The 22,756-nt window shown below is 44.4% G+C and overlaps 1 protein-coding gene across 5 annotated transcripts in view; it reads right to left on the minus strand.

Annotated features, from left to right (window-relative positions):
- STUM (stum, mechanosensory transduction mediator homolog) overlaps positions 1-14,632 on the minus strand; it is a 49,426-nt gene extending 34,794 nt beyond the window's left edge. For all 5 annotated transcript variants that reach the window (XM_038133354.1, XM_038133355.1, XM_038133351.1 and 2 more), the window contains exon 1: positions 14,368-14,632. In XM_038133354.1, the coding sequence (XP_037989282.1) occupies positions 14,368-14,557 (190 nt within the window). In that variant the 5' untranslated portion in view covers positions 14,558-14,632. The remainder of the gene's footprint in view (positions 1-14,367) is intronic.
- Between the last annotated feature and the right edge of the window lie 8,124 nt (positions 14,633-22,756).

Here is a 22,756-nt window from a genome sequence, read left to right on the forward strand (position 1 = left end):
GGGGGAGTGACAGATGATTTGTGGTCAGTTCATAAAGTTCCTCTCTGCCACTCCTTCCTCTTGATGCTTTTCCCCTGCTCTGGTTCAGCCAATTGTTCCACAGTCCTTTGGGGGAAATCTGCCCTAGCACGAGCTCTCCACAAGCTCCACTCCTGCCAGGAGTTCCTGTTCCAGCACGGGTTCTCCAAGCACATCTCTCTGGGATCTTCTCACAGCTGTGTCCCCCTCCCTCTCAATAGCACAACCTTTGGGAAAGAGCTGCCAAAGAGCTGCACTCTGAAATGATGGAAATTAGAGAAATTATAGGGTTTTATGTTGAGCACTCATAAGAAAGGGAGGAGGTCTGTGTTTCAAAAATGCACCAGTTCCATGAGACACAGCAGATGTGTATGCATAGGAGACGGCAAGGAGGTCAGAACTACTTCAGTTCTTGTAAGGACGGGATGAGATCCAGAAAAATGTGTGGGCAATGCCTGAAGTGTTCTGAAACTGTCGAAGCAAATGCCTGATTTTGCAAACCAGATAATGGGTAGCATTCATCTGGCCTAACTTCTGATGTCTGCAAGGGAGGCGTCTTGATCTGAGCCACTTACCCTCTGGAGGCAAAAATAAATAAATAAATAAAAAGAGGTGGAGGCCCCCAGAGGGTGTGATTCACTTAACCTAGTTTAAAGAGATGAGTCACATGCTGATAGTGCCTCATTCCTCCTCTCACATTAGAAAGGCAACCAGCTCAGGTGCACAGGTTCCATGAACCCCATCTAATCTTCCCAATAAATACCTTTGCCATTGATCTATTTTGATTAAATGATACTAATAAAAATTCTCCTGCTTTGGGGTATCAGCCAGCTAATCAGCTCTTTTAGGAGGAGCTCTTCCTACAGGCCAGTGGGATTTTACTCCGTGCATTAGAGATCTTCCTCTGAAACTTCTGGTACTGACAGAATGAGGCACAACAGAGCCAGGACTTTGTTCTGCAGGACTCCTGTGCCCTCAGTGCAGAAAACAGCCCTGTTACTATGGCTACAGGAGGATGGCAGAACCTAAATTGTGCTTTATGGTAATACCAATGCACCTATTTTTAAATAATATTTTTACTGCTCATCCCTGTTGATAAAGAGAAGTAAAGAGGAGTTCTTTGTTCTGATCATTACAGTTTATCAAAATGACCTTGTTGTTGCCTGAAGGCTTTGCAATGCTGATGAAATGGTCTTGCAACAGCAGGAAGACATCTAAATGTGATGTTTCTAGCTCTTTTCATATTGCTTTTCTTCTGGAGGGTATCTTTTTCCAACATGACAGTGTTTGCAGGGCTCAGATGAGCCCTGTTGCTAAGAAACAAGTCCCAACTGCGCCTTTAAAACTCTGTCTTTAAACATACAACTCAAGAAAATGTTTTTCTTTTCATTACACTGTATTGTGTGTTTTTATTAGGACTTCTTTTAACTTGGATCTGACTCTTGAGGTTACATTCCCATCACAGTCTTCTGGGAGAGGACCTTTTCTTTTTCCATTGTCAGTACAGTGCCATGGTCACCTACACAGTTGCATAAATAATATATTTTAACATAGTATGATTTAAAGCATCACAGTAGGGCCCCGTTTTGTGCACAACTGTGGTGCAAACAAGAAGGAATACAGAGCCTACTTACTGCAAATATTGGTTAATACTAAACTACAAAGCACAACATCAATCAGTGCTCTTGCAAGAGCACTTGTGCTCATCTGTGCTTGCCTGGCTTTGGGTTTTGGTGTGCGTTTTCTTTTTTGCCATATACCAACTAAAACATGCTGAAGCCTCTCATGTGTGTGCAAGAGAGTTTGTGGCTCTCACAGGCATAAAGCAGATCACAGAAACATGTGAGGGAGTAACCAGCACACCCAAACTAAAAACTGCTTTGTCCATCCTATTTACTGCGTTTTCATTAATGCATGGCACAGACAACACCCCTCTTCTCAATGAACACAAAGTCCAAGAGTGATGGAAGTAGTTCATTAATAACAGTTTCCCTGGAAGAGATATAATGGAACTGAAGCGTGGCTGCATAATTTGAGGTGCTGAATTGCAAGAGGTCGGTGTAGATTCTCTCAGCAGTTTTGCCACTGACTTCCTGGACAGTCTGGATATTTCCCCTGAACTCTCCACTCAGATTACAGATAGGCTTAAGTGTATGAAATACACTCTTCTTTCATATCTTAACATTCCCTTCTGGATCATTACAGGGCTTGAGTGTAGTCTGCACCTCCCAGTGCCACTGAAATAATGATGCTGTGCGTATGTGGCACTTGGGGATGTTGTTTAGGGCTGGCTGGGATGGGTTAATGATTGGACTCATGATCTTAAAGGTCTTTTTTCAGCCTAAATGATGCTATGATTTTATGAAAACACTGCTTGACTAGCTGCTTGGCACTTCTCACACCAGTAAATAGTGAACTTCTCAGGAAAGACTTAAATCACAGTCACTGGAGTAAGCTATCATGTCATTTAAGTATCATTTCTTTTACAAAATGTACTGAAGAACATTTACTAGTGCATGATGAATTGTCATAAATATTTAAAACAAACCCACATTTGTAAGGGAGAAAGCAGATTAAGTTTTCTGATGCAGCATAAACCAGATTTTTAGCTTTGGCTGCTGGCTTAATTTGGGAAATACAATTCTTAGTGAGTGTCCAGCTTGGTACTGCAACTTGGGAAGGGTCTTCCCTGGCTGAAAGGGCAAAGAGCTCAGCTCTGCAATGTTTATTTACAGTAAATAATACTTATTCACAGGAGCAACCTCATGGGGCCAGTTCATGTTACTAGAGCCAAAGAGATGAGCAGGGGTAGACAAAATAGTTCTAGAGACTCAACACAACATTGCTCTGCAAGTTGTGGGTTCTCAGTTCTGACAAAGGAGTTGAGCTTGCAGTGGGAACATTTTCTACCTGTTCTGCACTGGTTCATATGATGGGCTGGTGTTCCAAGCAGTGTGACCTGGAATCTACAAAGCACCTGGGAAGGGGACACCCTCTCTGAGCAGTTCTGCCTTGGCACCAAGTGAAGAAATGAGCACGGAAAGAACATCGGGTGGATTGAAAGCACTGGTATGAGACCAGAACACAGACACACATGTATTGTAACAAAAATACCATGTTTTAGTTAATACACAGGACAAAAATTTTTTATTCTTTGTGTCAGTACAACAAGGGGTGGACTATTACCATTTAATCACCACAGCCTCAGAAGGGTTCCCTGTGTAATTGCTGAGCAAGAGTGGTTCCTGGGAACATATGCTTGGTTTAAAATCCATTCCCAGCTCCACCACAGGCTTCTTCTAAGTGTCAGCTGCAGACAGCACAAGGAGACAGATCCTACTTTTAACTGCACTGCCTTGAATTTACCATCCAAAGTGGAAATGCTGAGGCTCAGCTCTGGCAGCGGTGAGCGCTCGCTCATTGGCGCCGTTGTGTTTTTTGGGTCGGGATGGGCTGGGCATTTATTTGGGTCAGGATGGGCTGGTGCCATGGACTAGCTGAGCCCAGAGTGCCTCCATCCTGCTCTCCACACCCTTGGCTTGATTCAAGCTGTGCCCTGTGTGTGTGCAGCTGTCCACACCTCTGCAGTAGGGGTGGAAAGACGCACGGACGCTCTGCGGAATGTGCCATGGAAGGGGTCGGCTCTCCAGGCACTCAAATCTGCTCCCCACGTGCAGCTGAGCAAGAAAACAACCAAGTTAGATCACCTCAGGGAGTCACCTCCAAAGGGGTGTCAGGAGACTCCACTTCCACATTGTTTCCGTGGGACGTGTGGGGGACTGAGTGAAATAAGTACTCAGATGCAAGTCAGTGTATAAAATTACATTCTGACTTGTAAAAGAGAAAACAAGAGACTGTTTTTACACTCTCAAGTGACAATGATTGTAGTCCCCGTGCTCTTTTTGCTCTTTTACACAAGACAAGAAACCATCCCACCGGCTCTCTGCAGCCACGATGCAATTTCAGTAGGAGGAAAAAAAAAATCCCGTGATGCTGAGTCTAAAACATTGTTTTAAAAAAAGTTTAGTTCTTGTTCTGTAAAAGACTTGCTAAACCTTCCCTGGCATTGATCAGTTTGTCGGCTGCAGAGCCAAAGCAGAAAGACATGCAGCAGAAAAAGCATTATCAGACTTGCACGACAGACAGGAAGGTTTGGCAAGGCTTTCACAATTAAACAGATCAAGAGAGGTAATTTAATGGCCCAATCCAGAGAATCCACACTCATCAAATTGTCTCACTGCTCTGGAAAAAACGTTCCAAGTCTTTCAGTGGATTACTGAGTAATGCATCTGGTGCAAATGAGTTTTGAAAGGGGTCTGATTTGTTGCAATAATTTCAAAAAGACAGAAGGAGAGTATGGGGAAATCACGCTGATCCCTCAGCCAGGGAGGGATTCTCCTCCACACCTCACAGATGTCCTAAATGATGACCATTCCTTTCTCACCGTCCTAAATCCTTTGTGAACCCCTTCCACTAAGACTGCAATTCCAGAGTGTGTTGCAGGGCAATGAGAGTTGTGTGTCCTTACAGCTGCTTTGTGTGTGTAGATCCAGAAAGGTTCAGCTATAATTTTAGCCAGAATTTAGTCTTCACATTCTTGGAACCAATTTTCAGTGGAAACTTGAAGTTTCCTCACTCCAAAACAGTGTTCACAAGAAGATACGAAAAAAAAATCTAATTTACAGGGAATATAAATACATTATCACTTGATCCTTGATATTTTAACTTGATAAATATACACTTGATATTTTTTTAATAACTTGATATGTTTTCTGACCATAATGAATTTGTCCTGACCACTCTCAGTGAGAGGTCTGACTCTGTGGGCCTCTTTGCATTGTAATTTCTGTGGTGCCAAGTTGCCATCTCCTTTCCCCACACAGCACAGCAAACACACTGTTGGACAGTCACATCCAAAATATCATGTTTATGGAAATCAAATTGCCATGGCAACAGAAGAGGTCTTGCAAGTATTTTAAAAATAGCAGATTAACAAAACCAATTTATGAAGTCTAAAATCCAGTCTTTCATGAATGCTCTTAAACAGATACAACAAATGGTTTTCTGCCCACAGGAGACTTTCCTTTAATGCCATGATCTCATTTCACCATAGTGGCATACATAATAGATAATGCATGCCAATAAATACATATTTTAAACTTAAACCAGCAAAACTATTTCTGATGGACAGTGTCCTACTAATGGGATCATTTAGCTTATTTCAGGTAAAATATTTTCACAAAAACATCACGATTCATACTTTGTGAAATTACTGAACTTTTTAACGTAGTGAACTTGTGGCTCATTATAATCTATCTTTTAGTTACAATAAATCTCAGTTCTTCAAAGGCTTATTAGCAGTAACACTTAGTAAAAACGTACAAACACTTTTTTAAAGCAGCATTCTTATCTGGTCCAATTGAATTTTTTTCCCCAACACAATCATGAGATTAATTTGACCATTTAGCCCTTTGCATTCTTTCCAAACTTGTTTGTGTTTTAACTAAAACAAAATGATTATCCACAATCGCAAAGCTTTTTTAAGTTTTGTGTGGCTATTCACCAACGCTTGTGGCCAGCTGAGAGTTCAGCCCAGACAAACAACAAGCTGGTGAGAGGCTGGATAATGATCTGTCACGTTTCAATTCACGTTCCCAAAGATGCCCGTGCTCCCCTGCACAATTCCTTGTATAAGCATTATCCATATATTATAAGCATTTTTTCTGAAGTTGGAAATGGAGTACAGGATGAGCCCCTGCAGAGAATGTGATTATGTTTCCAAGAGTTCCTCTATTGATTGCATTCACCATTTCCTCTAACAAGGTTTGACCATGATCCACTCCAGGCATATCCTTTGGGCATGTTTACACTGGGATGTTTAATTTAAGTTAGTGTATTGCCCATCAGTTTTCATCAACTACCTAATTTATATTGAAGGATTTATGTTTCATGATGCTGTGCTCAAAGACACGGATGCCCATGGTTTTCTCTAATATGGCAGAACTGTAAATTAGTTAGTAATGCATCCTCTTTTTAAAATTTAAAAGCTCAGTATAATATTGCCATTTTCCAGTGCTGAAAAATCATGACTCAGATTCTCCAAAACTGAGAATTGAAACAAACAAAAAAAAAAAGGCAATTCATTCTTTCTTCCCACAATCTCCTTTTTTTTTTTTTTTTTTCTTTTGAGACAGGATCATTATCTTCAAATCCTGCTCCACAGCCATAAGAGTCACGTTTTTTTCTTTTCCTGAAAGCAAAGATTCTCATCTAATCAAGAGCCTCGGGGGAATAGGTTCTAAGGAAACACCAAATATTGTGTGAGTCGAGATTGCCTTGCTGGGCCTTTAGAGGAGCTGTCAAGTAGTTAGAGAGAAATTGTTTGGTCTGTAACTCCTTTGGAATGGAAACACTGAGTTTGAACTGCCTTTATTACAAGGTCTGCATTGCTGAAGGAAAGAGGGTTGAGAGCAGCTTCTAAGTTGTAAAATGGAGAGAGAACACACTGTGGAAATCAGTTTTTTAGGTCAAATATTTGAGTTCTGCCCATTTGTTTTTTCCATTACTCTACACAGAATGAAACCTAAGTTTATGATATCAGAAATCAACAGATTAAATATAACTAGATAGAATGGCATGTGATTTTTTTTTCTCAAGTTCTTACAGTATTTTCACTTTGGGCTTCACTAGATAATGTAAATGCTCAAAAACCCTGGGAAGGGGAACAGGGATTAACTTCTTCCCTTAATTAAAAAAACTCCTTATCTTCAGCAGAACCTGGAAAACTCAGGTTTCACCTTCCTGCAGTCTCTAAAGCAAGGTCAATGACATGAACTTTTCTTTCTCATGTGAGCCTGTCAGTGTTTAAAAGCCATTTGGACAATGGCCTTAATAATATTACTATTCATATTAATGTTAATATTACTATTAATATTGATGTCAATGTCAATGTTAATGTTACTGTTACTGTCAATGTTAATGTTAATGTTAGTCAGCCCTGACCTGGGCAGGCAGCTGGACAAGATGATGATTGTAGGTCACTTCCAAATGAAATAATCTGTTCTGTTTTGTCTTTGACCAGCATCTTTGCACAGTGCCACAACCAAGTTTGTGCTCATCCACTGTGGTGCTGCCACTGTGTCACTTTAGCGCTGTAAAGCTCTGCAATGGAGAAGAGTCCTAAGACAGGAGAAAGGATGTCACATGTCAGACTGACTTCATCTCATTACAAACCTTAGGACAATCTTAGAATCCCTTTACCATCCAATCTCTTGTTTCTCCACAAAATTCAAAACTGGGCACAGGTTCTAAAATTCACTTTTGTGCCAGACACTGCCAACTGCGTGTATATTTGTGTTCAGGGTCCTGCACACAGTTTCATGGGTAGGAAAGAACCTGAGGAACCTGGTTTCTGCTTCCTGCTCCCCTCTGTGATCCTGAACAGTTCAGAAGCTCTCAAAGCTCTTTTCATGGTGGAGAGATTAAATGGCAGTGAGCTGCTGCAGGCAATGGTGCTTTATCAGGCTTTGTAAATCTCTCCAGCACCCACTGATTCAGAGCAGGAGAAAATTCACTTCCTTCCTGCTATCCAGACTAGGAAAAATTCACCTATCAAAAGCACTCTCCTCATCCAAGTTACTTTAATCTTCAAATCCTTTCACTCATTTTCTCCCTTGCTGCAAGAAGTTTCAGTTCTTTTGCCTTCTCACTGAATCTCTGCACATGTACTTTTCTCCTTCTGGACTTGATTCTCTGTCTTTCTCCACATCACACCCTTTGTCTGGAACAGCCTTGAATCCACCTTAAAATTCAGCTGCTTTACTTGGCCATTTAACAGCTCTTCTCTGCTGTCTGCTCCCACCTTCACTCCCAATCTTCAAGTACATCTGTCCAAACTGCATTAAATGACAAACAAGATTACAAGATGCTGAGCAAACCCTGTCTCCTTATGTGTTCATTAAGAAATTAATATCTCCACAGAGCTGCTTCAACAAAAACCACTGAAGAAAAACATCCCCGGCCATTCCTTTTGTCTTCTATTTTGGTGGAAACAGAAGGCATGAGGGAGGCAGAGAAACTTGTTTGCATTTTAGCTGGTCTGGCACGGACAGCAATTCCAAGGCTGCAGCACTGGGTTAGTGCACAGCTTGACAGCAAAATGAACCAAAAAATCATTTTAAATGCAAGTGCAGCTTAACAGCTGGCTTCTACCAGCTGTAGCAAGGGAAGAGCAAAAACTAACCAAAGGACAGAAACAATTTTAAATATTTGGAGTGTGACTCGAGGCTGTGGTCATGAACAAGGCAGCAGAGTGCCTCGTTTGCCATGGCTGCCCATGACTGCATTTGTAAAGGAGGGCACAGGAGGAGGATGAGTATGACAGCACATTCACATGAGACCATCATGGCTGGGCACACAAACTCAAGGAAGGAACACAGTGTTTCACACAGGAAGGGGAGGAAGAGGAATATATTAAGTATTCAGGCAAGTATGGGCAAAGCAGAAAGCAGCTTTCTGCCTAAAATCCAGCAACTGTGCTGTTCCACACTGGATTAAACTGAGGGGCCACATCAGGTCCCTCGGCAGATAAAATACCTTTTTTTTTTTCCTTTTTTTCTGATCAGTTACACTAGGTGGAGCTGTCTCAATCCAGCAGCTACAAAGTTGAAACACTTTGGCATTTCTTCAGATCACTAATTACCTGTGAACCTCTTTGAGGTTTCCAGGATTGATTGCCATTCTAGGTAGTCCAGACACTTCATGGAACAAAAATATTCCAGACTAGCCAGTGGTGGTAAGATTGTGGAATGACTGCTCAATACCATCTGCCAGGTAAGTTATATGATACAATTATATTTCTCACTTAAATCTCTGTTATAAAAATAAAAGAAGATAAAATAAAAGAGGAATTTAATGGCCTTCTGCATACTGAAAAGAACAAAGACCTGCAGGTGCAGAAACCTCAGATTCAGCTGTTCTTGTGCCCAACTTCACCTCACTGTGAGGATAAGCTACAGCTGATACCACTGGTACCAGTAATGGAGCAGTAAAACCTGGGTGCACGCATTTTATTGCAGGTCTCATTTCCCACCTTGCACAAACACAAATCACCATCAAGGACTTCTCGACCTTTTCAGTGCAAAATACAAAACCTGACAGAGTGAAGTCTCCTGGCAATAGGTTTGCTTTGTTCAATTATGCTCCCATGAACAAACAGCTTGTTTCTGCACACTACCAGCATCACGGGCTGAAAGGCAATGTTAGTTTAAAAACTGCAGCAGTAAAGTTCACAAACACAAATTCACACCAACACTGGAGAAAAACCTTTGTTTTCCGCAAATGAGTTTGTAAATCACACAGGGTTTTGGCATGTATGTTTAAAAGGAAAAAAAATAATTAAAAGGATCATAAATACCAAAGGGAGTTTGAGATTTTATATGTCTGAAAGCCCCCAAATTTCTTTATTGCACTCTTTGCTCTACCGTAGATAAGAAAATGTGTTTTTCCCTTGAAATTCTTTCTTTCAATAATGAAGGCAATGGATGTTTGCTTGAGGCATCTATTTACCATTCCAACCCCAAAAATAAAATGAGTGCTGGTAATTTTATGCAGATCTCATCCCATCGACTTTCTCGAGTGTTGCGTTGTGTACTTCTGTTCTGCTCTTTGGAGAGCTCATTCTGCTCAGGAGAGCCTTGGTTTCTGATGAGAAGATGCTTGGCTTCTATGAATCCAGTGGCAGAGCCACATTGCCCCAGCTGAAGGTGCAGTGCTTGAACTCTATCAAGAGTGAATAAACAGATGGCAGAAGACTCGTGATACGGAGCTGACACACCCGGGAACAGAAGAGCTGCACTGTGGAGCCCTGGAAGCAAAAAGTTGAGTGGGCTGGGAATCACCCCTTCTTGCTGTCGCTGCTGGGAGAGGCTGGCACTCCTGAAATCCTCCACGGGCTACTTCGTGGCACATGGGTGGCTGCTCTCCTGTCCTGCATAACATCATTTTATGCTACGTATTTCTATTACTCCCTGCATAAAAATAGTATTCACGTATAACGCAGGCTGGGATCCAAAAGTCCACCCCCTTCCTGACAGGAGGGATTAATCTTGGAGAATACCTCAGACTTTCAGATCATTTCCCTCACTTCTCACATTTCCCTTAAGTTCCCCCCCTCTTCGTTTACCCCCTCCCACACACGTGATGTGGAGAGAAGGAAGAGCCGAGAGGAAGGAGAGCAAGATTCCCATGGATCAGCTCCGGGAATGACAAGGAGCCAGATCTGCTCCCACGCTGACTGGCACACGGCAGCTCCAGGAGAACACAGTCTGCCAGCTAAAGGGCACGGCCAGCCCTTCTCCCGTGTGCCATCTGCGGCGCGTACGGGCTGCAGGGGCACAGCGCCCGATCCCGCGGGAACGGCAGCGCTGGGCACCCTCTAGCTCTGCTGGCAGCTGCATCTCCCCTTCTCCAGAGCTCAGCACTGCATGGCTTAGCCCCGATGCCTCAGAGCTGCTCCAGAAACCCAAAGCCAGAGCAGAGGTTGCAATGCCTGTGGCAGGGCTGCAGCGCTGGTAGCCAAGGCGCGATGGCTTTTGCCACAGCACCCGCTGACTGCTCCCTCTTCTTCCTTCCTGCTCTATTCATGAGCCTGAGCTTGGGACACCTTCATTGCAGCTCAGCTCTATAGCCCTGTTAGGCACAGATGAGAAAGACTGCACTGGACCATGGGAAACTGATCCAGAACATTTCCTGTGGCATTCACATTCTCTGAAAGAATTCCTTCACCCAGGATTTTTCTCCTTGGAAGCTGAGAAGCCTCAGAGAAAAAGGAAAACAATTCTTATTTCATTTGCTTCTCCTCTGTTTTGCTCCTTTGGAATGTGTTTGGAGATTGTTTACCCACAGGTGATTGTTCCACTGGATTCTGGTGTGAGTTGTTTTGACTCTTTGGCCAATTGGGGCCAAGCTGTGTCGGGACTCTGGAGAGAGTCACGAGTGTTCATTATTATCTCTTTAGCATTTAGTATCTTTTCTGTATTCTTTAGTATAGTATAGTATTCTTTAATATAATATAGTATCATAAATTAGCCTTCTGAGAGCATGGAGTCAGATGCATCATTCCTGCTTTCGTTGGGGCATTCCCTCCAAATACAATACATTTTCAAGTGGCCCATCACAGCAGCTGGAAGGAATGTGTGATTTCAATGCTATTCTGCCTTGGATGGATTACAAGTAGATGGGCTAATCAAGATTTTTTACGCTGTATTTGGTCTGAATTTTAAGTTTTGGCAAGAGAAAAGTCAACATATCCCCTATGTATGAAAAAATTCCTATGAAGTACACCTTTTGTAGCATGTGTGGAATGAGTAGTTAAAACCCAGTTTACAATGCACCTTAAAACCTGCTGTTCTGGGTTATTACATAAAACTCTGAAAATTAACCAACTGAAGATAATAAACTGACTGTAAACAAAGAGAAAGTGTTACTTCTATTGTCCAAATAGAGTACTACTGCAAAACATAAATAGCACAAAGGAAAAATAAACCAGATATTTAAAATTTTCAGATGTCACCCTCAAAGGTGACTTCCATAACAGAGGAAAGATAATTTAACTAAAAAAAAAAAAGAGGCTTTCAGATGATGAGAGACTGCCCAAGGATTTGGAAGCCTGCATGAGAGTGCAATTTCTATTTGGATATCACTGCTCTGAGGCACAGGGCACTAATGAAAACCTCAAACGCACCAGTCTCCAAGCAGTGGAAATCTTGATTTATTCAAGGTTGCCCATTTTCTTGTCTACTCTGGTGGTCTCTGACCCTTCTTTGCAATTGCACTGCAGAGTCTACAACTGACATGACAACTACATGCAATAAGATGAGAGATGAATTTAGGGACTTAGAAATACAGGACTTCCATTAACACCTAAACACAGTCACACTCTCCAGCTAAGCAGGCAGAAATACATGGCGAGCCTGTGAAACATCGTTTTAACATGTTATAAATCTGGACCACGAGAACTGATGGGAATTTTGCCATCTACTTTGCAGGGAACAGGCTCGCATCCTTGATGTGAACACTTCACACCACTGCAAATCTTAATCTATTTTACAAGCATTGCTCAGCTCATTGAGATGGCTGAAGCACAACAATGACAGAAAATCTCTTTTTACCTTGAACATGCCTGCCAGTAGATTCGTGATCCTCCCGTTTCCCCTCCTGTGTGGGCTATGTGATACATGACAGGATATGGCTGAGATTGTAAATAGCTGTATTTTAGGCAGGTGTGTCATCTCAGACTAAGTTTTCTCTCAAAATGCAGGCGATATTAACAGCTTCATTAACAGAACGGCTCATTTATGTACAAACTAAATGCCACGCTTTGCATACTGAGCTTGGGATGCATCTCCAAAGCACTGCATTTCGCCAGGCTGTGGGGATGCCACAGGGAAGGATTCCTTTTCATCTGTAGGTTGTTTGGTTTGCTACTTTTGCAGCAGGGTACCAGGAGAAACAGCGGCGCAGCCAGCCAGACCCTACCGCTGAAATCACTGCATCAAGGGGCAAACAAATTTTAAAAAACCAAATAGAATTAAAAATAAAATTAAAAACCATTTCGTGCTGGTCCAGCCTGTCAGTGGTGACACAGCCAACACAGCTGCATAGTCCAGATTCAAGTCCCAGGCTTCCAACCAGCACGGACTGGGAGCCCTGAACACTCACCTTCAGGAAGGGAGGGCTATCTGCTGTCCTTCCTTCCTTCCTAGGCACCTTCTGCATGAGGGAAGGCACAACTCTGGCTACCCCCAGCAGCACCCAGAGGAGAACTCCAGCAGAGAACCGCACTTCAAGCCGATTTCAACATAAGGATGTCTCATGGGGATCTGTCCTTCTGGGATGAAGGGAGAGCACTGAGGGTTTTCTAGTGTGCTTTGTGACGTGTCAGATAATTTGGATAAGGAAAAAGGGGTGGTAAGTCAGGCTTTTTTTTTTTTTTTCTGTATGTCCACATTGAAGATGTGGTGTCTTCAATGCCAGCAGAAAACAACACTCGCTTCGAAAACTCTGGTTTTGAACTTCTCTCTCCAAAGTGGGAAACTAAGCCCCAGGAAAGCTAAAGCCCCATGAGAGAACTCAGCTCCAGAGATTGTCTTTGATTCACCACTCGAGGTTCTTCAGGTGGCTGCACACAAGGGCTGTGCAGTGGATTGCATCTGGAAGTGCACACACACCAGTCCTTCCACAGGAAAACTGAGAGGTGCTGCAAAAGGTGCAAGTTTTCCTCTGGAACACATCCACAGGTTCAGAGCAAGCACGCTGGAGTAGCAATGGCTTCTACGTGTTGCACACACTATCCCACCCACACATGGGTAGTACTTTAATCAGAACTTTAAGAGTTTGTTAAGGATATAAGTCACCTGAAGCACATGAAGCAATTAAAGGCAGGCAGTAGCTCTTTAAAAGCAGGGCTAGGTGGAGGATACTCCCATATCACAAGGAAGGCTTCTGTGGTGGCCACAGTAGCAGAAACAGCAGCTACAAATGGACCATGAGAGACTTGAGGTATGGGTTAATGAGTCATGGATTATTTTGTTTGGGTTTGGTTTTGTTTTTTATTAATGTGGTTATTTTGCTTTCAGCTCGAATGTTTGTATTTAGCCTTGTTTTCCAGGGGCTTTTGTAGTGTTCAAACTCTAAGCTCCTCTTGCAGTAAGCAATTCCTAATTCGAGTGGAGGAAAAGGAAATACAGAAAAGATGTGGCTGCATCCTAGGGACCTGAGCACGCTAGAGACTTTAGGCTGAGGAACTGTGACTCTCCAGTTTCTCTGGACAATAGTTCTAACATTTTCCAGCGGCTCTCCTTAGAAAACCCGGCACGGTGGGCTCCGAAAGCTCGTCTCTAGTTAGCGAGCGATGCGGTCACCGTGAGTTTTGGTCCCCTGACTGCAATCACAGTTCGCGAGAGCCCCAACAGCTGAATCCCCTCCGCACCGCCCGCTCCGCGCCCGTCGGAAGGCGCTGGGGCTGTGTCTGATGCGTCCCCGGCGCCGGGGACCGCCCGTGCCCCGCCGAGCGGGCTCCGGCGGCTGCTCCAGCCCCGCTCCCCGCCGAGGGAAACGCGACCCCCGCCCGCTCCGCTCGGTGGGACCCCGCAGGGCGCTGCCCCGGCCCCCGACGCGGAACTTGGCACAGGGGCTCCTGCCTTCCTCCGTCCCTCCCCGCGGTATCGTCGGATAAGGGAAAGTTGCCGCCGCGGCGGGGTCCGGCAGCCCGAGCGAGGCAGCCGCAGGCGGGGAGAGGGACCCCGAGCCGCGGCCGCCTTCCCTCGCTCCCCCCCGCAGCATCCTTACCCAGCCCCGGCACGAAGGTGTTGAGGAAGAGGCAGATGACGGCCACGGGGAAGGGCATGTAGGGGATGGCGGCGCGCAGGGGGCCCTTCTTCTCCCGGACCTGCACCACCACGCCGCTGGACGGGGCCGTGCCGCTCCGGCTGGGCTCGGTGGCCGCCGCGCTCTCGCCGTCTTTGGGCGAGGGCTCCATGGCCGGCGCGGCCGTGTCCCGCCGGGATCGCGGCTCCCGCTGCCGAGCGCGCTCCCGCCGCCAGGCGCGGCCCCGCCTGCGCGCCCCCCGCGCCGACCCCTCCCCGCCCTCCGCCCGCCCCTCGCGGCGCTGGATCCCGCCCGCATCCCGGTTTATCCCGAGCCCCTCGGCAGCCGTGGTGCTGCCCGGAGCGCTTCCCTGCATCCCGGTTTAGCCCGAGCCCCTCGGCAGCCGCTTCCCTGCATCCCGGTTTAGCCCGAGCCCTTCGGCTTCCCCAGCCGCCGGAGCCGTGCGCCCCTCGCCCCGTCCCGCCTGGGCAGCCAGAGACGGGCGAGGCGCTGTCCCGTTCCCCCGCTGGAATAAGGGAAAGAGCTCCGCATGAGGGAGCGCAGAAGAGGTGGAAGAGCATACCCTGTGCGCCCTTAAAAAGAGAAGGTGTAAGAAAATGTGTAAATTAAACCCACACGCGTTTGTTGTTTGACAATCGCTGCGCTAAGGAGGAAGAGGGAGCCACGAGAGTTGGAAGGCAAAGAAAACTTCATCCCTGGAGAGCTAATCGCAGCTTGGTGTGGAAATGTGGCTTCGTTCCTCGGTGCCAAGAGACGAAACATGGCTTTGTAGGGCTGGTAGTTATTGTTTAGCACAGAATTCAGTGGGTGAAATGGGAACAAAACTTGAGCGTGTCTAGGTAAAAAACAAACAACCGCAATAATTGTCCCTGTATATGGGATTCAGCAGAGAAAACGGGGAAAATATTAAAGGCATTAATCCTGATATAAAGTGTGAGACATACACAGGGTCTTTCCATGAGATAGAGGATCGTCTGTGTCTTGCTGTGTATTTTGAAGCTGCAGTTTTGCCCAAAAAAATTCCTGCAAGGAATTTAGATTCCAAGAGAAACCTTGAACTACTTTATTTATGCCGCTTGAATACCACCTGACAAATGCCCTATTCAACAGTTTAATTGACTAAAGTACAAATTAGCACAACGAAAAGGTTGGGTAAACTAAATGAGGAAAAGGCAGAATCTTCTTCCTAGGTTACATAATTTTATTTTTCTACTAACTGGGCTTGAAACCACAAAAACATAGACAACCCATGTAAATTCTCTCATCTTTAACAACAACAGGTTTTCTTTGCTTATCTTCTTATCTCTTTATTTTCTTTGCTTATCTTTTGGCTTGTCTTCTGAGTGCATTTCATCCAAAAAAAATCTTCTTTTTTTGATTAAGCACGAAGTTTAGACATGTTTCTGAAATATATTAACTAGTCTGGCTTTTTGGGGAGGGTTTTTTGGGGTTTGTTGGTTTGGGGATTTTTTTGTTTGGTTTTTTTGTTTTGTATTTTTATTTTGTTCAGTTTTTTATTTAATGGTGACATTTATTTCCATCTGAACAGTTCATGACAGCCTAGACTCTGTATTGCCTAGACACAAAGCTATTGGAGAGCTGCACTTTCTCTTGGAAAGATCCAACATAACTGATGTGGACTCTGTATTTCTCTGCTGGTTGATCAAGCCACAGTCAGATGAGAAATCCTTATGGTATGAATACGGATTAATTAGAGCCTGTGCAAAGCAGAATCCCAGTTGGAACACAATCAGTAACTTGCAGTGACACAATTCTCCATAGGTCCTGGGAATTGTGTGTGGGTGAGCCCACACTACCTACAGTAAAAGCAAGCCAGAGGCCACTGTGAGAGCAGCCCAAATAGAAAGTCAAAGACGGAGATTAATTAAAACAATATTTTGTCAGAAATACTTAACAACAAGTTGGCTTTTATGGAACACTTCCCTGGAATATCTCAAAGCCTGTGACAAATGCGAGCTAGTTCATTTACTTCTCCAAGATTAGCTGGCAGTATGCAAGGCTTCCTCTACCCGCTGTTCAAATGCCACCGCTCCCAGACTGAGCCGCGTCGTTAATTTCGTGCTGCTGGAAGTGCTCGGGCGCCTCAGGCAGAAGTTATGACTGCCTCCCCAGGGTTTTAAGGATACCAGGGTGTAACAAGTTGTGACATTCCCAAGATTTTCTAAACAAGGGAGTTGGTGGCAGCATTACTCTGCTGAGGCGCCACCAGTGCTGCGTGACAGCCGCGCGGAGCATCCCGAGCTGAGCACCCGCGAGCTGTGTGGTGTTACATTTTAGGGCTTCCCTCTGGCCCGGGAGACAGGGCTGTGCTGGAGAGCTTCCACCAGGGAAGGCAGGAATCCATGGAAAGGTGTGCTGGGACCTAAGCAAGGACATGTGGCCCAGGGCTGAATATTTTTTTAATTATGAAAATAAGGTTATGGTTTATAAAAAGCGGTGATATTTGTGCGTGCTAAGAATACTCAGATTTCCTCAGATCTAATCTTTTAAAATGTTCATTTGGCTTCTCAGCTTACAGAACTGCTATGTGTATATAGATATATATATATAACATTATTTTTCTGCAGTTGAGACAAAAAAAATGTTGTTTTTTTTAAAAACGACAAATCTAACATCACCTGAAGTGGTGTTACAGACCATGGAACTCCCCTGGCACACCAGTATGCTGCCACACAGGGCTGGGAACGCATCCTCCCCCAGACTTCTCTCTGGAGAAGTGCTGCAGGATGCACTGTAAAAGCTGAAGACAAACAGTGCTGCTGTGTCAAGGGCAGGCCCAAAGGAAGCTGAGACAGCTGAATCTCCTGGATGTCCGCTGGAAGAGTAGGTGGTGCTGGCCCATGTGGCCACAAAGACATCCTGCAGGTGGCCGGGACCTTCCACGCTCTTGTAGCCCTAAAAACCAGAGGAGCCTGGCCTCTGACTCCCTCCAGTGTGGCAAAGAGTCGAGTGTAGCTGACTTGTATTATCTGCTCCTCGATGAGCAGGCATGGACAGAAGCTGCGTGTGAAGCAGCCTTGTCTCAGTGCTGACCAGGCTTGGGCTGGACTTTCTGGTTGACAGTGATTGCCAAGGCTTTGTGTGAGTTACACTGCACGTGGATGCTGCTGGGGCTTTGGTCAGTATCCTGAGAATTCCATACCCATCAGGCCTGAGGGACTCCAGCGTGTGGCTCACGGCCACCAAACACCCAGTCAGAGGAGAATAATATGCCAGCAGAGAGCAGGGGAAGGGGTTGGTTATGGTCACTAGCTGACTTTCAAGGAGCTGTCATCGGAGATTTTATGATGGGAGTTTTTCCCTTTGTTTTCCACAGAGTCTAAACAAGCTGTATCACAAACATTTTGCAGGTATGGACATTCTGAGTTGTACACTAAGCAATGAGGGGAGTGTTGTCAGGCTAAAGGGAGCTTAAGATCAGATAGTTGTTTTAGTTTACCCTGCAGCTGTAGAACGACCTTTTCTTTCCCTGCTTGCCCTAGTATTTGTGATGATCTTGTGGAGAATTGGAGATTCTGCAAAAGGAAGGGATGGTGCTTCTCTGTCGCAGTGCTCTGAGAACTGGGCACACCACAGGCTGCCTCTGACTTTGGAAAGGGAGAAAAAAAACTCCTGCAAATGGAATGAACAGCAATGACATACCCACAGCAGCCAGGGGTTCATCTGCTTTAAACACACCCCACTCCTGAGCTTGGGTTCTTTCCAAGGCAGCCTTGAGTATCTCACAAGGATGTTAAGAGATACAAAAATAGATGCAAACACAAATCATTAGGATTGTTATTAACAAAGACAATAAGGAGCCAAGCAGAGCTGCTGCTCACTAACCATCCCTGGGGGACAGGAGGAGCCCTGCAGTCTGCACTCCAGAGCACCAGAGTAAATCCAGCATGGCTCCACACGCTGTGACTTAAAGCAGAGCTTGGCTCAAGGAGTACAGCACCCTCCTAACAGAAAAGATCAATTAATTTCATTCATGTGCAGGAGGTTTGAGTTTTGTTTGTTGGGTCTGCCACTAGAAAATCCATCGTAGCAGCTGAAACTGGGGCTGGCACAGCCCTGTGTCCTCACAGAGACAAATGCAGCTCTGTGCAGAGGAATGATTTACTCAAGTGCCACTTGTGGCCCATGTCAGAACTGAGACTGTCATGAACCTGAGACCTCATAAATTGCTTTCATCTGACAAATGTCAGACAGTCACATGAGGCTGGGTTTGTGACTCAGTGAGCTTTTCCTGGTGCAAATGAGAGCTACACTTGTTGCTGACCTAGTACCTGAGTATATCCTGCACACACAAGACTTCCCACTAGTTAAAAAAAAGGATTCTTTGTGTCCAGTCTGGTGGCAATCCTGTATTGATTCCACTGGGAGCAATAGTAGCTTCACATTTATTAATTATTCTTCTGTTCCATGGGTGTCAAAACAACAGGAAGTGTTAGTTTCCATAAATTTCTATTAGCTTAAGACATTTCATATTGGCATTTACAGCTGTGTCCTGCTGTGTCTTGAAAACATGTGATGGTACCAAGATCACCAAGAAATGCTTAGGACTCCAGGACAAACCTGGACAAATCCCCTGGCTGCTGCCCTCCTTTCCAGGCTTCAGTTAAAGCATCCCTTCATCCTTACAGCCTGTGCAAAATGAATTGCAGTCATTTCTGGGAAACACGAGGATCTCATCACAAGAGTCTTTATGTTCTAATGCCTGTAGCTGCTTGTCTTTCTTCTCAGCTCAGTGTTCATGCAGTTGTTCTTCCTTCAAACAGCTTTGGACTGTTCCATGTTGCTCCATGTGCCTGTGCCAGGCTCTGTAACATCCCCTAAATTCACCCAGTGTGAGCTGTGGTGCTCAGAGAGAGAAAAATCCCCAGTAAGTAAATTCTTCCAACAGAGAAACTGGGAAAATAGTCAGGAAAATCTGTACTTATCATACCAAAGACAAGATAGGTGAGGAGGGAGGAACTAGAGGCACTAGAGAAACACTGTGGACAGGCCCAAAGCAGTTCTTCAAGCACAAACATTCCCTTTCCCCTTTCTGAGGCATTCATGCTTGCCCTGAAAATAGAGCAGACACCCCAGTCCCTAGTTTGTCCTCCTGCATTTGGAGTTTTCCAGGAGATGTGAGATATTAATGAAAATCTGGAGCTCAATCTATTGATTATTGCACCACAGCTTTGTGTTTGGGTCTGCCTGCAGTTCAGCTGTGGGTTGCTGTTTTAAACTCGTATGACATAGGCTTAATGTCAGTCTTCATTTGTGCAGATGATTTGGCAGCACCTCTAGAATGATCTCTAGAGATTCATTCTGGAATTTACCTGTGACTGTTATGGGTTAACAAGGATGTTAACCTTTACTGAAACCATCAATAGTGTCAGGCAGCTGCATCCTGTAAGATAAAGAATCTTTTTGTACCCTGCTTGTCCAATGGAAGTCCTTTGCTCTGAATTGTACCCCGTTGCTAATTTTCTGCCACTGAAATAATGTTCTTTGTCTTAATCTTTTGTTTGTCCTTCCCTGTCATTAAGTCTTTTGGGTGGGAATGGACAAAAATCACAAAACTTTGAGGCAGGTCTTAATTTATTTTCAAACACTCACAAAAATCTATAGGAAAGAAAAGGAGACCCTTGCTCTATGAATTCTATGCTACCTGCATTTTTTTTCCCCTCATTTCCCTTCTGTCATTGGAACAAACATACTTATGGAGTGTGGCATGCACATTTTCTGAAAAATCCCTTTGCCCAGGATTTTTTTTTTTCCTGAGAAACCTCAAAGAAGAAAGAAACAAATCAGATAGTAATTGCTATCTCCTGTGTTGTGCTCATCTGGGATGTGTTTGGAGATTGTTTACCCACAGGTGGTTGTTTCATTGGATTCTGGTGTGAGTTGTTTTCACTCTTTGGCCAATTGGGGCCAAGCTGTGTTGGGACTCTGGAAAGAGTCACAAATTTTCATTATTATCTTTTTAGCATTCTGTAAGTATCCCTTCTGTATTCTTTAGTATAGTTTAGTTTAGTATTCTTTAATATAATATAGTATCATGAAATAATAAATTAGCCCTCTGAGAACATGGAGTCAGATTCATCATTCCTTCCTGCCATGAGGGTCCCAGCAAATACAATAATGGAGAACATCAGGAAGGCTATAAACACATCGAGAGCACTACAAACACCAGCTGCCAGTGTCACAGGGGGTGATCTTGTGGCACTGGCTATTTGTTTCGCTGCAGATTATTTTTTAAGAGTCTTGACTGTCTCTATCCCCATTTGAGCTTATGGACTCTCTCTCATACTATTTACAAGTTCCCTTTTCCTCTTTTTCATGATGTAACCTCGTTGCCCCCTTGTACAGCACCTTTCTCTGTGAATCTTTCTGCCTTGCAACATAGCATAACACTTTATTACTGATTTAGCATTCTGTGCGCTTCCATGGTGCTCTTTGATTAGAGCAATGCTCCCCAGCACGAACTAATTATTGATCCCAGGCATTATGGGATGCTCCTGGGCACTTGGTTTTTGTAAGTGTGGGTAGTACAGTTTCTAGGTGTTAGCTCTTGTGACATTTAGTACTTTGGATTATTCAGTCCTCTCACACCACGGCTCAGTAGATCAGTTACAGTGTTTGGAAATGCCCAAGGCTTTCTGGCTTAAAGTATTTGTGTTTTCCACATTTATTCCTACACCTCACAAAATACAGTCTCCTTCCCCCCTTCTTTTCTGCTGAGGGGAATCTCCTTGCCAAACCCAGTGTCTCCACATGCTGATCCATTTTTCTCTTTCAGCCTTGTCCTTCTGGTAGCAGCCTTATTCCAACACAGCCAAATTGCTGCTGAAGGCCAAGAGGAGACCCTGTTCCTTTAATAATTTTTAGCCTCACCCAAAAAAATCCAATTTCCTTACGCAGCTGTGGAAGTTCTGTCTTGCAGCTGGTGGAGAGGCAGATTCTTCAATCATTCCAGGAATGATCAACTCTGCTTTAAGTTGAGCATTTGTTTCTATGGTTAAGTTTAGGTGAAATCTGTAGGGAAAATTAGGTATCTTTATCCCTTTGGCATCCTTTCTGCTTTTCCCTCTTTGGAGGACAAGCATCTCATGGTTTAGAACACTTTGTGCGAAGTAGAACCAAGCATCTGTGTGTTTGGTTTCTGAGTGAGTCTATTTTGCCAGAGACTATAATTTAAAAGCTGAGTGCTGCTACCATCATGCTCTGGTCAGGGCTACTCTGAAGGACATAGGAAGGATTCAAAAGCCTAAAGTAAATCGCAGCAGAGCTGCAGGTGATGGAGAAATACCACTATTCATAGGGGAGCACTAATGAGCAGCAGGAGGCAACTGAAATTATGTGGCAGGGAAATAATCAGTCTGTGTAATGAAGCACCTTTAAATTCAGGCGCCTGAAGGATTAAACAATCCTGAAAGGTAAGTGGGAATGGATTACTGAGTGGATTTAGTGGCTTTAGGATGTCTGAGTTACAACTTAAGGCAGTGTTTGGACAGATGAGATTCCCTTCATTTTACACTTGCATTGGCCCCCTTTAAGGTCACTCTTGGAGATGTTTTCTAGTAGGAGTGTGAGATGAGATGGGAGCTTTTTGCACTCAGTCTGTTTCTCTGAGATTAAGTCTGAGGGAGGCAAATGATGTTCTGTGGCTTGGGAAGCACGGCAGTCTATCAGGTGAACTACTGCAAAGCTGTCACGCTCTCCCTTAAATGAAATTGCTCCTTAGATCAAATTTTTTGCCTCTTATGTAGTACCTTTTACTTCTCAATAAAAGCTGGTTCAGACAGGTTCATAAATGTTATGTATTGTGAGACAGCCCTTTCAGAAAGCTGAGAAATAGAGAAGCGTATGCTGCTCCCCTTTTTTGGGATTTGCTTGAATTGTGATGGTGACAGAGGCTGGTTTTACCAGCACACATAAATTTTGATCCTGGAGAAAGGTATCCATCTATTTGACAGCTGTGAGGAATCAAATTTACCAACAAAGGAACAGTGGAAAAAGAGTTCTCTTCTTTGTAGTGTTCTACCTCTTATCTGGAGGGACCAATAATAAAAATTAGTTAAAGGTCCAAAGAGTGAGTCACTCAGCCTTCTTCTCTCTGCTGCAGTTGCCCATAACTTTATAGTCTCAGCTGGATGGAAATCAGTAGCTCGTGTGACACAGGTCACATCAGATGAATGTAAGCCATAAGCACTGCTGGATAGCTCAGGGGTTTCCAGCAGGATGGGGAAAGTTACATATGGAATAGAAGATGTTTTGTGTTCTCTTAAGCACGGCTGCCTGGGCTCTGCTCCCTGCTGAAGGCTTTGTCCAGCCTTTTGTGGGACAGCAGTAG

The sequence above is a fragment of the Motacilla alba genome, chromosome 3 (assembly GCF_015832195.1).
Source record: "Motacilla alba alba isolate MOTALB_02 chromosome 3, Motacilla_alba_V1.0_pri, whole genome shotgun sequence".
NCBI lineage: Eukaryota > Metazoa > Chordata > Aves > Passeriformes > Motacillidae > Motacilla > Motacilla alba.